The sequence below is a fragment of the Balaenoptera physalus genome (genome assembly GCF_965194825.1).
Source record: "Balaenoptera physalus genome assembly, chromosome: 2".
Taxonomy (NCBI): Eukaryota; Metazoa; Chordata; class Mammalia; order Artiodactyla; family Balaenopteridae; genus Balaenoptera; species Balaenoptera physalus.
The window spans coordinates 171,185,004-171,200,246 of record NC_138883.1 but is presented as its reverse complement, the minus strand read 5'-3'; the positions used below and the strand labels follow the sequence as shown (position 1 = coordinate 171,200,246).

General features: G+C 38.5%; 1 protein-coding gene across 1 annotated transcript in view; it reads right to left on the bottom strand.

The window, feature by feature from the left end:
* The window catches only part of LOC309655637 (coiled-coil domain-containing protein 3-like), a gene marked incomplete at its 5' end in the record, with an annotated part of 71,712 nt that overhangs the window by 1,954 nt on the left and 54,515 nt on the right, over positions 1–15,243 (bottom strand). The window contains one exon of the mRNA XM_082450966.1: positions 7,339–7,411. Within this exon, the coding sequence (XP_082307092.1) occupies positions 7,339–7,411 (73 nt within the window). The remainder of the gene's footprint in view (positions 1–7,338; positions 7,412–15,243) is intronic.

Here is a 15,243-nt window from a genome sequence, read left to right as displayed (position 1 = left end):
AGCTGTCCAGTTTTCCCAGCACCACTTATTGAAGAGACTGTCTTTTCTCCATTGTATATCTTTGCCTCCTTTGTCATAGATTAGTTGACCATAGGTGCGTGGGTTTATCCCTGGGCTTTCTATCTTGTTCCATTGATCTATGTTTCTGTTCTTGTGCCAGTACCATATTGTCTTGATTACTGTAGCTTTGTAGTATAGTCGGAAGTCAGGGAGTCTGATTCCTCCAGCTCCATTTTTTCCCCTCAAGACTGCTTTGGCTATTCGGGGTCTTTTGTGTCTCCATACAAATTTTAAGATGATTTGTTCTAGTTCCATAAAAAATGCCATTGGTAATTTGATAGGGATTGCATTGAATCTGTAGATTGCTTTGGGGAGTATAGTCATTTTCACAATATTGATTCTTCCAATCCAAGAACATGGTATATCTCTCCATCTGTTGGTATCATCTTTAATTTCTTTCATCAGTGTCTTATAGTTTTCTGCATACAGGTCTTTTGTTTCCCTAGGTAGGTTTATTCCTAGGTATTTTATTCTTTTTGTTGCAATGGTAAATGGGAGTGTTTCCATAATTTCTCTTTCAGATTTTTCATCATTAGTGTATAGGAATGCAAGAGATTTCTGTGCATTAATTTTGTATCCTGCAACTTTACCAAATTCATTGATTAGCTCTAGTAGGTTTCTGGTGGCATTTTTAGGATTCTGTATGTATAGTATCATGTCATCTGCAAACAGTGACAGTTTTACTTCTTCTTTTCCGATTTGTATTCCTTTTATTTCTTTTTCTTCTCTGATTGCCGTGGCTAGGACTTCCGAAACTATGTTGAATAATAGTGGTGAGAGGGGACATCCTTGTCTTGTTCCTGATCTTAGAGGAAATGCTTTCAGTTTTTCACCATTGAGAATGATGTTTGCTGTGGGTTTGTGGTATATGGCCTTTATTATGTTGAGGTAGGTTCCCTCTATGCCCACTTTCTGGAGAGTTTTTATCATCAATGGGTGTTGAATTTCATCAAAAGCTTTTTCTGCATCTATTGAGATGATCATATGGTTTTTATTCTTCAATTTGTTAATATGGTGTATCACATTGATTGATTTGCGTATATTGAAGAATCCTTGCATCCCTGGGATAAATCCCACTTGATCATGGTGTATGATCCCTTTAATGTGTTGTTGGATTCTGTTTGCTAGTACTTTGTTTAGGATTTTTGCATCTATATTCATCAGTGATATTGGTCTGTAATTTTCTTTTCTTGTAGTATCTTTGTCGGGTTTTGGTATCAGGGTGATGGTGGCCTTGTAGAATGAGTTTGGGAGTGTTCCTTCCTCTGCAATTTTTTGGAAGAGTTTGAGAAGGACGGGTGTTAGCTCTTCTCTAAATGTTTGATAGAATTCACCTGTGAAGCCATCTGGTCCTGGACTTTTGTTTGTTGGAAGATTATTAATCAGTTTCAATTTCATTACTTGTGATTGGTCTGTTCATATTTTCTGTTTCTTCCTGGTTCAGTCTTGGAAGGTTATACCTTTCTAAGAATTTGTCCATTTCTTTCAGGTTGTCCATTTCATTGGCATAGAGTTGTTTGTAGTAGTCTCTTAGGATGCTTTGTATTTCTGCAGTGTCTGTTGTAACTTCTCCTTTTTTATTTCTAATTTTATTGATTTGAGTCCTCTCCCTCTTTTTCTTGATGAGTCTGGCTAATGGTTTATCATTTTGTTTATCTTCTCAAAGAACCAGCTTTTAGTTTTATTGATCCTTGCTATTGTTTTCTTTGTTTCTATTTCATTTATTTCTGCTCCGATCTTTATGATTTCTTTCCTTCTGCTAACTTTGGGTTTTGTTTTTTCTTCCTTCTCTAGTTCCTTTAGGTGTAAGGTTAGATTGTTTACTTGAGATTTTTCATGTTTCTTGAGGTAGGCTTGTATAGCTACAAACTTCCCTCTTAGCACCCCCCCCCCCCGCCTCTCCAGGAGACCCTCCAACACTAGCAGGTAGGTCTGTTTCAGTCTCCCCTGGGGCCACTGCTCCTTCCCCTGTGTCCTGATGCACACACTACTTTGTGTGTGCCCTCCAAGAGTGCAGTCTCTGTTTCCCCCAGTCCTGTCGAAGTCCTGCAATCAATTCCCACTAGGCTTCAAAGTCTGATTCTCTATGAATTCCTCCTCCCGTTGCCGGACCCCCAGGTTGGGAAGCCTGACGTGGGGCTCAGATCCTTCACTCCAGTGGGTGGACTTCTGTGGTATAAGTGTTCTCCAGTCTGTGAGTCACCCACCCAGCAGTTATGGGATTTGATTTTACTGTGATTGCGCCCCTCCTGCCATCTCATTGTGGCTTCTCCTTTGTCTTTGGATGTGGGGTATCTTTTTTGGTGAGTTCCAGTGTCTTCCTGTCAATGATTGTCCAGCAGCTAGTTGTGATTCTGGTGTTCTTGCAAGAGGGAGTGAGAGCACGTCCTTCTACTCTGCCATCTTGGTTCCTTTCTCTTCCTATATGATCTTATGGAAAACCCCGAATGAATTTTTTGGCCAGCCCAAATATTTATATGTACATATTTAGTAGGAGGTCCATCAACTTTTCAGTTCTGGGAACTCCATGATCAATCATTTGGATGGCCTCTTTGGTCATGCTTTCTTTTGGTTAAACACACATTTTTTTCTCTTGAAGATGAGCACTGCAACATGGTCTTTGCACCCTAGGACCCCATTCTACACTGAAATCACAGGACTAGTTCAATGGCATCTCCCACATTCATCTCTCACCTTCTGAAGATGGCTTCACTTTTAAGGATAGTGATGCTAAAGACTTTTTCATTTTCGTTTTCTTTTTTCACAGCTTTATTGAGATATATTGACATACAACATTGTGTAAGTTTAAGGTGTACAATGTGTTGAACTGATACACTTACATATTGCAAAATGATTACCACCATGGTGTTAGCGAACACCTCCATCACTTCACATATATACTATTACATTTTTGTGGTGAAAACATTTAAAATATACTCTCTTAGCAACTTTCACATATAGAATACAGTATTATCTGTAATCACCATGCTGTACACTTCAGATCCCCAACTTATTCATCTTATAACTGGAAGTTTGTTTGACCAACATTTCTCCATTCAGTCCCCCCACCCTCCCAGCCCCTGGTAACAACCATCCTAGACTGTTTCTATGAATTTGAATTTTTGGACTTAACGTATAGGTGATATTATACAGTAGCTGTCTTTCTCTGATTTATCACAATTAGCATAGTGCCCTCAAGGTCCATCTATGTTGTTGCAGATGGCAGATTTCCTTCTTTCTCATGGCTGAATATTATTCGTGTGTGTGTGTGTGTACATACCACATCTTCTTAATCCATTCATCCATGGACATAGACTGTTTGCATATTTTGGCTATTGTGAATAATGTTGCAATGAACATGGGAGTGCAGATATCTTTTCAAGATCCTGTTTTCATTTCCTTTGTATATACACCCAGAAGTGGGATTGCTGGATCATATGGTAGCTTTATTTTAAATTTTTGCACCAATTTGCATTCCCACCAACAATGCTCAAAGATTACCTTCTCTCCTCCTCTTTGCTAACACTTGTTCTCTCTTGTCTTTTTGATGTGGTTTTGATTTGCATTTCCCTGATGATTATTGATGTTCAGCTCTTTTCATATAACTGTTGGCCATCTGTATGTCTTCTTTAGAAAAATATCTATTCAGATCCTCTGCACATTTTTTAATCTTTTTTTTTTTTTTTTTTTTTTACTATTGAATAGTGTGAGTTACATATAAAATTTGGATATTAAACCCTTATCAGAAATGTGGTTTGCCAATATTTTCTCCCATTCAGTAGGTTATCTTTTCACTCTATGGATTGTTTTCCTTACTGTGCAGAAGCTTTTTAGTTTTCGTGCAATCCCATTTGTCTATTTTTGCTTTGGTTGTCTTGCTTTTAATCACACCATGAAAAGTACTGCACAGACAATTTCAAGAAAAATTTCCCCTATAATTTCTTCTAAGAGTTTTACGGTTTCAGGTCTTACATTCAAGTCTTTAGTCCATTTTGAATTAAATTTTGTATCAGTTGTGAAATAAGGGTCCAATTTCATTCTTCTGTATGTGGTTATCCAGTTTTTGCCAACACCATTTATTGACGAGACTATCTTTTTCCCATTATGTATTCTTGGCACCTTTGTCAAAGATCAGTCGACTGTAAATGCATGAATTTACTTCTGGACTCTCAATTCTGTTCAATTGGTCTAAATATCTGTTCTTATGCTAATACCATACTGCTTTGATTACTATAGCTTTGTAATATACTTTGAAATCACACAATGTGATGCCTCCAGCTTTGTGTTCTTGCACAAGATTGCCTTGGCTATTCAGGTCTTTTGTGGTTTCATACACATTTTAGGATTGTTTGTTCTATTTCTGTGAAAAACACCACTGGAATTTTGAGAGAAATTGCATTGAATCTATAGGTCACTTTGGGAAGTGTGGACATTTGAGCAGTATAAATTCTTCCAGTCCCAAAGCACAGAATATATTTCCATTTATTTGTGTCTTCACTTCTTTTCATCAATGTCTTATAGTTTTCATTGTACAGATCTTTTGCCTCCTTGGTTAAAGATATTCCTAGGCATTTTATTCTTTTTGATGCAAATATAAATGGGATTGTTTTCTTAATTTCTATTTCTGATTGTTTGTTTTTAGTGTATAGAAAGACAACTGATTTTTTGGAGATATAATTGACATATAACGTATTAGTTTTAGGTGTACAACATAAGGATTTCATATATATATATATATTATGAAAGGATTACAACAATAAGTTTAGTCAACATCCATCACCAGACATAGTCACAGTTTTTTTCTTGTGATGAGAACTTTTAAGAACTACTCTCTTGGCAACTTTCAAATATACAATATAGTATTGTTAACTAGAGTCACATGTTGTACATTACATCCCCAGGACTTGTTTATCTTACAACTGGAATTTTGTGCCTTTTACCACTTTCATCCATTACAACCATCACCTACCTTTGGCAGCCACCAATTTATTCTCTGTATCTATCTTTTAAAATATAGATTCAACATATAAATGATAACATATGGTATTTATCTTTCTCTGATTTATTTCACTTAGCATAATGCCCTCAAGGTCCATCTGTGTTGACCCACATCGCAAGATGGTGAGATTTCCTTCTTTTTTTAAATGGCTGAATAATATTCCATTGTGTGTGTGTGTGTACATACACACACACGTATATATACATGCATATATATACATGCATATGCATATATATATACAGTTTCTTTATCCATCCGTCCATTGATGGACTCTGGTTGTTCCCATATCTTGGCTGTTGTAAACAATGCTGCAATGAACATGGGCATGCAGGTATCTTTCCAAAATAGCGATTTTGTTACTTTCAGATAAATATCCAGAAGTGGGATTGCTGGATTATGTGGTAGTTTTATGTTCAATTTTTTGAGGAACCTCTCTGTTTTTTATAGTGGCTGCACCCATTTACACTCCTGCCAACAGTGCACAAGGGTTCCCTTTTTTCCACATCCTTGCCAACATTTGTAATTTTTATCTTTTTGATAATAGTCATTCTAACAGGTGTGAGGTGATATCTTGTGGTTTTGATTTGCATTTCTCTGATGATTAGTGATGTTGAGTACCTTTTTATGTATCTGTCAGCCATTTGTATGTCTTCTTTGGAAAAACGTGTATTTAGATCCTCTGTATGTATGTTAATCTGATTTTTTTATTGTATTGAGTTGTATGAGTTCTTTATATTTTTTGGATATTAACCCATTATCAGATGTATGATTTCCAGATATTTTCTTCCATTCCACTGGGTGCCTTTTCATTTCACTGATGGCTTCCTTTGTTGTGCAAAATATTTTTAGCTTGATGTAGTCTCACTTGTTTATATTAGCTTTTGTTGCTTTTATTTTTGGGATCAAATCTAAAGAAACTTTGCCAATACCGATGCCAAGGAGCTTACCCCTTAGGTTTGTTTTTTTTTTTTAAATTTATTTATTTATTTTTAATTTTGGCTCCATTGAGTCTTCGTTGCTGCACGCAGGCTTTCTCTAATTGTGGTGAGCGGGGGCTACTCTTCCTTGCAGTGCACAGGCTTCTCATCGTGGTGGCCTCTCCTGCTGCGGAGCACGGGCTCTAGGCATGCGGGCTTCAGTAGTTGTGGTGCATGGGCTTAGTTGCTCTGCGGCATGTGGGATCTTCCCAGACCAGGACTTGAACCTGTGTCCCCCAGGCAGATTCTTAACCACTGCCCCACCAGGGAAGTCCCTATTTGTGTCATCTTTTATTTCTTTCATCAGTATCTTTTAGTTTTCTGAGTATAGGTCTTTTGCCTCCTTAGGTAGGTTTATTCCTAGGTATTGTATTCTTTCTGATGGGGTGGGAAATGGGATTGTTTCCTTAATTTCTCTTTCTGATCTTCTGTTATTTGTTAGTGTACAGGAATGCAAGAGATTTATGTGTATTAATTTTGTATCCTGCAACTTTACTGAATTATTGATGAGCTCGAGTAGTTTTCTGGTAGCATCTTTAGGATTTTCTGTGTATAGTATCATGTCATCTGCAAACAGTGACAATTTTACTTCTTTTCCAATTTGGATTCCTTTTATTTCTTTTTCTTCTCCGATTGTCTAGATTAGGACTTCCAAGACTATGTTGAATAATAGTGGTGAGAGTGGATATCCTTGTCTTGTTCCTGATCTTAAAAGAAATGCTTTCAATTTTTCACCATTGAGAATGATGTTCACTGTGGGTTTATCATATATGGCCTTTATTATGTTGAGGTAAGTTCCCTCTAAGCCCACTTTCTGGATAGTTTTTATCATAAATTAGTGTTGAATTTTATCAAAAGCTTTTTCTCCATCTATTGAGATGATCATATTTTTATTCTTCAATTTGTTAATGTGGTGTATCACACTGATTGATTTGCAGATATTGAAAAATCCTTGCATCTCTGGGATAAATCCCACTTGATCACGGTATATGATCCTTTTAATGTATTGTTGGATTTGGTTTGCTATTATTGTGCTGGAGATTTTTGCATCTATGTTCATCAGTGATATTGGTCTATAATATTTTTTTTGTGGTATCTTTGTCTAGTTTTGGTATCAGGGTGATGATAGTGGCCTCACAGAATGAGTTTGGGAGTGTTCTGGAGAAAAGTCTCTTCAATAAGTGGTGCTGGGAAAACTGGACAACTACATGTAAAAGAATGAAATTAGAACATTCTCTAACACCACATACAAAAATAAACTCAAAATCGATTAAAGACTTAAATGTAAGACTGGATACTTACTGGATACTGGAGGAAAACATAGGCAGAACACTCTGTGACATAAATTGCAGCAGTATCTTTTTGCATCCACCTCCTAGAGTAATGAAAATAAAAACGAAAGTAAAAAAATGGGACCTAATTAAACTTAAAACCTTTTGCACAGCAAAGGAAACCATAAACAAGACGAAAAGACAACCCACAGAATGGGAGAATATATTTGCAAACTAAGTGACCAACAAGGGATTAATCTCCAAAATATACAAACAGCTCATGCAGCTCAATATCAAAAAAAACAAACAGCCCAATCAAAAATGGGCAAAAGATCTAAATAGACATTTCTCCAAAGAAGACATACAGATGGCCAAAAAGCACATGAAAAGATGCTCAATATCACTGATTATTAGAGAAATGAAAATCAAAACTACAGTGAGGTATCACCACTCAGAATGGCTATCATCAAAAAAGTCTACAAACAGTAAATGCTGGTGAGGATGTGGAGAAAGGGAACCCCCCTACACTGTTCATGGGAATGTAAATTGGTACACCCACTATGGAGAACAGTATGGAGGTTCCTTAAAAAACCAGAACTACCATATGATCCAGCAACCCCACTTCTGGGCATCTATCTGGAGAGGATCATAATTCGAAAAGATACATGCACCCCAATGTTCCTGGCAGCACTATTTACAATAGCCAAGAACCTAGATGTCCATTGACAGAGGAATGGATAAAGAAGATGTGGTACATGTATACAATAGAATATTACTCAGCCATAAAAAGTATGAAATAATGCCCATTTGCAGCAACATGGGTGGACCTACAGATTATCATCCTAAGTGAAGTAAGTCAGAGAAAAACAAGTATCACATGATATCACTATAAGTGGAATCTAAACAAATGATACAAATGAACTTATTTACAAAACAGAAACAGACTCAGGAACTTTGAAAACAAACTTATGGTTACCAAAGGGGAAAGGTGGGGGGGGTTAGGGATAAATTAGGAGTTTGGGATTAACATATACACACTACTATGTATAAAATAATCAACAAGGACCTTCTCTATAGCATAGGGAACTCTACTCAGTATTCTGTAATAACCTATATGGGAAAAGAATCTGAAAAAGAATGGATATATGTATAACTGAACCACTATGCTGGATGGATACCTGAAACTAACAAAACATTGTAAATCAACTATACTCCTATATAAAATACCAATTAAATAAAAAAAAAGATACTCCATGTTTTATCTTCCTACATGCTTATCAGTTTGTATACTGTTGATTCCCTGTTGGGGCAGGTCACTCTTCACTTTCTGCTTTCATTTAGCGATATTGCCTATTAAGTTGTAATCTGGGTCCAAATCATTTTCCAGTAAAGCCAAAGCTTGAGGATCACCCAGCTGGAAGGGAAACTGGATCCACAGAGGGCCTTTAGCATATTTCCACGAAAGGGCTTTGCCTGCACTGAGGTGCAAATACACGGATTCTGGAACCCTTTCTAGTCCTCACCAGATGGGCTGGAAGTGACTGTCTCTTTTGAAAAATTGAGTTTTTTGTTTCTTACCTAAGCCACCTTGGTTTCTAACAGAAAAAAAAAGATATTCTAACTATTTGTCACCCCTATCCAAAAGGACAGAGCTCCAGTGACCCAATAAGCAAATGACCAAAACCCCAAATAGAAAAATGCACAGGGAATATGGATAGTCCACACGCAGGGGAATGTAAATCTCTCTTAAATGGAGGAAAAGCTTAGGCCTACTCTTAATAATTGCAAAGTAGATCCACAATGAATTTTTTCTTTTCACAAAATCAAATTTTGATTTTACTCTTTGGTAAAATCAGAGTCAGGATTTGGGGAAATAGGCATTCCTCATATACTGTGGGGTAGAGTGTAAACTTTGATAAAGAGAAATTTGACTGTATCAAAATGAAAACTGCATATACCCTTTGATCTAGTCATTCTGGGACTTCATCTGATAGATATACTCCCACGTGAGCAAATTACATGTGTGTGTGTGTGTATATATATTACAACTAGCACTGTAATAAGAAGGTTGAGGAATGACATTAGCATCATGGCCATATAAAATATCCCTCACTCCCCTGTCCACCAACAAAAAGTTGGCATTTATCCATGAACAAAAGTGACTTTGAGAGAACTGTGGGGTCTACCAAGGGACCCAGGAGGAGCCTTGCCCACCCATGTATTGATGTCGACAGACATCAGTCCTGGCTGTGGACCCTACAGTGGTCTGTGAGCTGCCTCCAGCCCCTCTCAGGCAAAGGACCTCAACAAGTATTTCTCCAAAGAAGATATACAAATGGCCAACAGATATATGAAAAGGTGCTACGTATCACTAATCATCAGGAAAACAGAAATCAAAATCATAATGAGATATCACTCACACCTGTTAGGATGATTCTCATCAAAAAAATGAGAGATAGGGTCCCAGTTCAAGACGGTGACCTAAGAGGATCCTGAGCTCACCTCCTGCCATGGACACACCAAATCTACAGCTACGTACAGAACTTCTTCCCCTGAAAGAAACCCCAAAACTAGCTGACTTCTACGTATGAGGCAACAGAGAAAAAACCCACATCGTAGGAGGTAGGAAAAGCTGAGACAATCTCATCATAAACCTAATGCAACAACCTGCAATCAAGAGGGAACTGACAACTCTGAGCTTATCCCTGATGAGCAAAGGGGTTCAACCCCACATCAGGCACCCTAACTTTCAAGACCTGCACCTGAGAGGTGAGCCCTGAAATATCCAAGTTTGAAAGACACCAGGGCTTGCGTACATGAGATCCAGAGGCTATGAGTGAGCTGAGAAACAGTTCCTAAAGGGCTCACACAGACTCACCTGGCTACCCACAACAGCCCAGTGCAGAGGCAGCCAGCTGAAAAGCACCCAATTTGTTTATCTTAAAGCTTTGGCCTGAGGAGCAGACTTCTAACTGAACACACAACTAAAGGCCAACTGAAATGCTCTCCAAAGACTATGGCCAGCAGGTGCCACCATCATGCTTTCCCTCTGCCCACTCCAGGTCGTGGTGTCTCCAAGAAAGGGGCTTATGTATATACCTGACACCCTAGCCTTTGTGTCCGCCACCCAGAGAACACATCCTTTGATACTGTGGCTCTTGTGGCCAATGGGCCTTGTCTTCATGGGTTCATCAGGATGGTATCAAACAAAGAAATAGTTCTTAACTGGCTATCATCATAAGGTTCAAAAGCAGAGGGAGCAGACAGAAATGCCCATCTCCCAGTCTTCTCCTGAAAGAGATGTATTTGAAAGCTATAAAAGCTGCTGCCTGGGGGTCTGGCTTCCAATCAGCCTGAATCTAAGTGCTGACTGAAATCCTCCCCCTGGCAGGTCGGAACACACTCAACTACTGGTTAAGAATAAAGTAGGCTTCTTGGACAATCACGAAGGTTTGAGAGACAACCAAGAGCTAGGGCAGAGTTGAACAATAAGATACATCTCCCACACAAAGCCACTCCTTCAAGACTGGGAGAGGCAGTTGTTTTATCTAACGTATACAAACCAACACAGAGAGGCAAGGAAAATGAAGAAACAGAGGAATATGTTCCAAAGGAAAGAACAAGATAAAACCCCAGACAAAGGCCTTAATGAAATGGAGATAAGTTATCTGCCTGATAAAGAGCTCAAAAGATGGTGATAAAGATGCTCACTGATCTCAGGAGAGCAATCCATGAATGAGAATTTCAACAGAGACTGAAAATATAAGAAAGTACCAAATAAAAGTGACAGAGCTGAAGAATAATCTGAAAAATATACAATAGAGGTGTTCAGAAGACTAGATGAAGCAGAAAAAAGGATCACTGAACTCAAAGCCAGGGCAGTGGAACTCACCCAATCAGAACAGCAAAAAGAAAAAAGAATGAAGAAGGGTGAATGAAGGTAGTTTATGAAACAACATCAAGCAAAGGGATCCCAAAAGAGGAAGAAAGGGGCAGAAAACTCATTTGAAGAAATAATGGCTGAAAACTTCCCTAACCTAGATCCAGATCCAGGAAGCCCAGAGACTATTAAATAAGATGAACCCAAAGGAAGATACATTGTAATTCAAGTGTCAAAAGTTAAAGACAAGGAGAGAATCTTAAAAGCAACAAGAAAAAAACAATTTGTTATGTACAAGGGAATCCTACAGGACTATGAACAGATTTTTCAGCAGAAATTTCACAGCCCAGAGGGTGTGGCGTGATATATAGATATAAAGAGCTGAAAGAAAAAAACTGCCAACTAACAATACTCTACCCAGGAAAACTGTCCTTCAGAACTGAAGGAGAGATAAAGAGTTTTCTAGACAAGCAAAAGCAAAAGAAGTTCATCACCACTGGACCAGCCTTACAAGAAACATTAAGAGGGTGTTATTCAAGCTGAAAAGAAAAGGTGATAAATAGTAATAAGAAAACATATGAAATTATGAATCTCACTGGTAAAGGTAAGTATACAGTAAAATTCAGAATAATCTAATTTCATAAAGGCAGTGGGGTGGTTAATCACTTACTTATTAAGCCAGTAGGAAGGTTAAAAGAGAAAAGTAGTAAAAATAACTATATATAATTTGTTAATGGATACATAAAAGATGTATACTGTGACATCAAAAGCATTGGAAAATAAGTTATCAACTTAAAATAGACTGTTGTAAGTTGTTTTATATAAATCTCATTTATATAAAGTGAGTAGTTTTGCTTTGCTAACTACAAAGCAAAAACCTATAGTAGATACACAAAATATAAAGAGAAAAGACTAACCATACCACCACAGAAAATCATCAGACAGTAAAGAGAGCAAGAGAAGAAAGGAACAGAGGGATTACAAGACAACCAGAAAGAAATTAACAAAATGGCAATAAGTACATACCTACAAGTAATTACATTAAATGTAAAAGGACTAAAGTTTCCAATTAAAAGACAGACTGGCTGAATGGATATAAAAAATGACCCATCTATATGCTGCCTAAAAGAGATTCACTTCAGGGGAATTCCCTGATGGTCCAGTGGTTAGGACTCAGCATTTTCACTGCCAGGGCCTGGGTTTGATCCCTGGTTGGGGAACGAAGATCAAGCAAGCCAAGCAGCATGGGGAAAAAAATAAATAAAATATAAAATATAAGAGACTCACTTCAGCTTTAAGGACACATAGAGACTAAAAGTAAAGGTATGGAAAAAGATATTCCACACAATGGAAAACAAAAGCAAGCTGGAGTAGCTGTATTTATACCTTAACAAACAAATGTCATTATATAATGATAAAGGATCAATTCATCAAGAGGATATAACATTTGTAAATATTTATGCACCTGACATAGGAACATCTAAATATTTAAAGCAAATATTAACAGATGGGAGAAATAGAGAGCAATACAGTAATATTAGGGGATTTCAGTACTCCCCCATCCACAATGAAGAGATCATACAGACAGAAAAATAAGGAAACATTGGGCTTAAGTCTATCTGGTCTAACATGTAGTTTAACATTTACAGAACATTCCGTCTGAATGCAACAGAACATAGATTCCTCTCAAATGTACAGGAAACATTCTCCAGGACAGGTAATATGTTTGGTCACAAAACAAGTGTTAATAAATTAGAAGACTGAAATCTTGTCAAGCAGCTTTTCTGACTACAATGGTATAAAAGTAGAAATCAATTACAGAAGAAAACTGGAAAATTCACACATATATGGAGAATAAACATGCTCCTGAACAACCAAGGAGTCAAAAGAGAAGTCAAGGAATAATACATACCAAGGACTTTCCTGGTGGTCCAGTGGGTAAGGCTCCGCACTCCCAGCGCAGGGGACCTGAGTTCAATCCCTGGTCGGGGAACTTGATCCCGCATCCATGCTGCAACTAAGAGTTTGCATGCCACAACTAAGAAGCCCACATGCCTCAACTAAAGATCCCGCATGCCACAACGAAGATCCTGAGTGCTGCAACTAAGACCTGGCATAGCCTAAATAAATAAATAAATAAATAAATAAATAAATATTAAAAAAGAAATAATATATACCATAACTTATGGCATGCAATAGAATCTGTTGTAAGAGGGAAGTTCATAGTGATAAATGCCTACATGATGAAACAAGAAAGACCATGAATAAACCTAATTTGACACCTCAAGGAACTAGAAAAAGAAAAAAATGAAGCCCAAAGTTAGTAGAAGGAAGGAAATAACAAAGATTGGAGCAGAATAAATGAAATAGAGACTAAAAAGACAATAGTGGGATTAGACCAAGATGGCAGAGTAGAAGGACCTTGTGTTCATCTCCTCTCACAAACACACCAAAATCACAACTGACTGCTAAACAACCATCAGTAAAAAAGACTGGAACCTACCAAAAAAAAAAAACCAAAAAACTTCTACAACTAAAGACATTACGGAGAAACCACAATAAGACAGCACTGGTGATATAATCAAATCCCATACCCCCCGGGTGGGTGACCCACAAACTGGAGAATAATTATAGTGCAGAGGCTCCCCCACAGGAGTGAGAGTTCTGAGCTTCATGTCAGCTCCCCAGCCTGGGGGTCTGGTACTAGGAAGGGGAGCCCCAAGAGCATTTGGCTTTGAAGACCAGTGGGGCTTAATTTCAGGAGCTCCACAGGACTGGGGGAAACAGATTTCACTGTTAAAGGTGTACAAAAATCTCACACTCAATGGGACAAAAAGCAAAAGCAGTAACTTCACAGAGCCTGGGACAGACATACCTGCTGGTCTTGGAGGGTCTCCAGGGGAGGAAAGGGGTGGCTGTGGCTCTCTCTGGGGACATAAAAGCTGGTGGCGGACATACTGGGGAGTATTCATGTGCACGCGCTCTCCTGTAGGATGATATCTTGCTTGGGTCATTAGCACCAAGACCTGGACCCACCCGACAGCCTGTAGGCTCCAGTGCTGGGACACCTCACGCCAAACAACTAACTGGGCAGGAACACAGCCCCACCCATCAGTAGAAAGGCTGCCTAAAGACTTCCTGAGACCACAGCCACTTCTAGACATGCCCCTAGACGCAGCCCTGCCCACAAGAGGGCCAGGATGCAGCTCCACCCACCAGTGGGCAGGCACCAGCCCCTCACACCAGGAAGCCTGCACAAGCCTCTAGAACAGCCTCACCCACCAGGGGACAGACACCAGAAGCGAGGAAATTACAATCCTGAAGCCTACGGAATGGAGTCCGCAAACACAGGCCAGACCCTACCCTGGGACCAGCTGGCCCCTGGCCCTTGGGTAACAAGAGGGGACACATAGGACATCCCCTACAGAAGGCCACTTCTCCAAGGTCAAGAAACGTAACTAACCCACCACATACATAAAATACAAATAGAGATTTAAACAAAATGAGGGTAGCAGAGGAATATGTTTCAGACAAAGGAACAACATAAAACAACAGAAGAACTAAGTAATGTGGACACAGGTGATTTACCTGAGAAAGAGTTCAGAGTAATGATCATAAAGATGATCCAAGAACTCAGGAGAAGAATGGATGCACAGAGCAAGAAGTTAGAAGTTTTTAAAGGAGTTAGAAAATATAAAGAAAAACCAGACTTGAAGAATATAATAACTGAAATGGAGTGCTAGAAGGAATCAACAGTAGAATAAATGAGGCAGAAGAATGGATCAGTGAGCTGAAAGAGTAGTGGAAATCAGTGTTACAGAACAAAGAAAAAAGAATGAAAAAAAAATGAGGACAGTTTAAGAGACCTCTGGGATGACATCAAGTGCACTAATATTCACATTAGAGGGGTCCCAGAAGGAGAAAGAAAAGGCCTGAGAAAATATTTGAAGAGATAATAGCTGAAAACTTCCCTAGCCTGGGAAAGGAAACAGTCACCCAAGTCCAGGAGGTGCAGAGAGTCCCATACAGCAGCAGTTCCCAACCTTTTTGGCACCA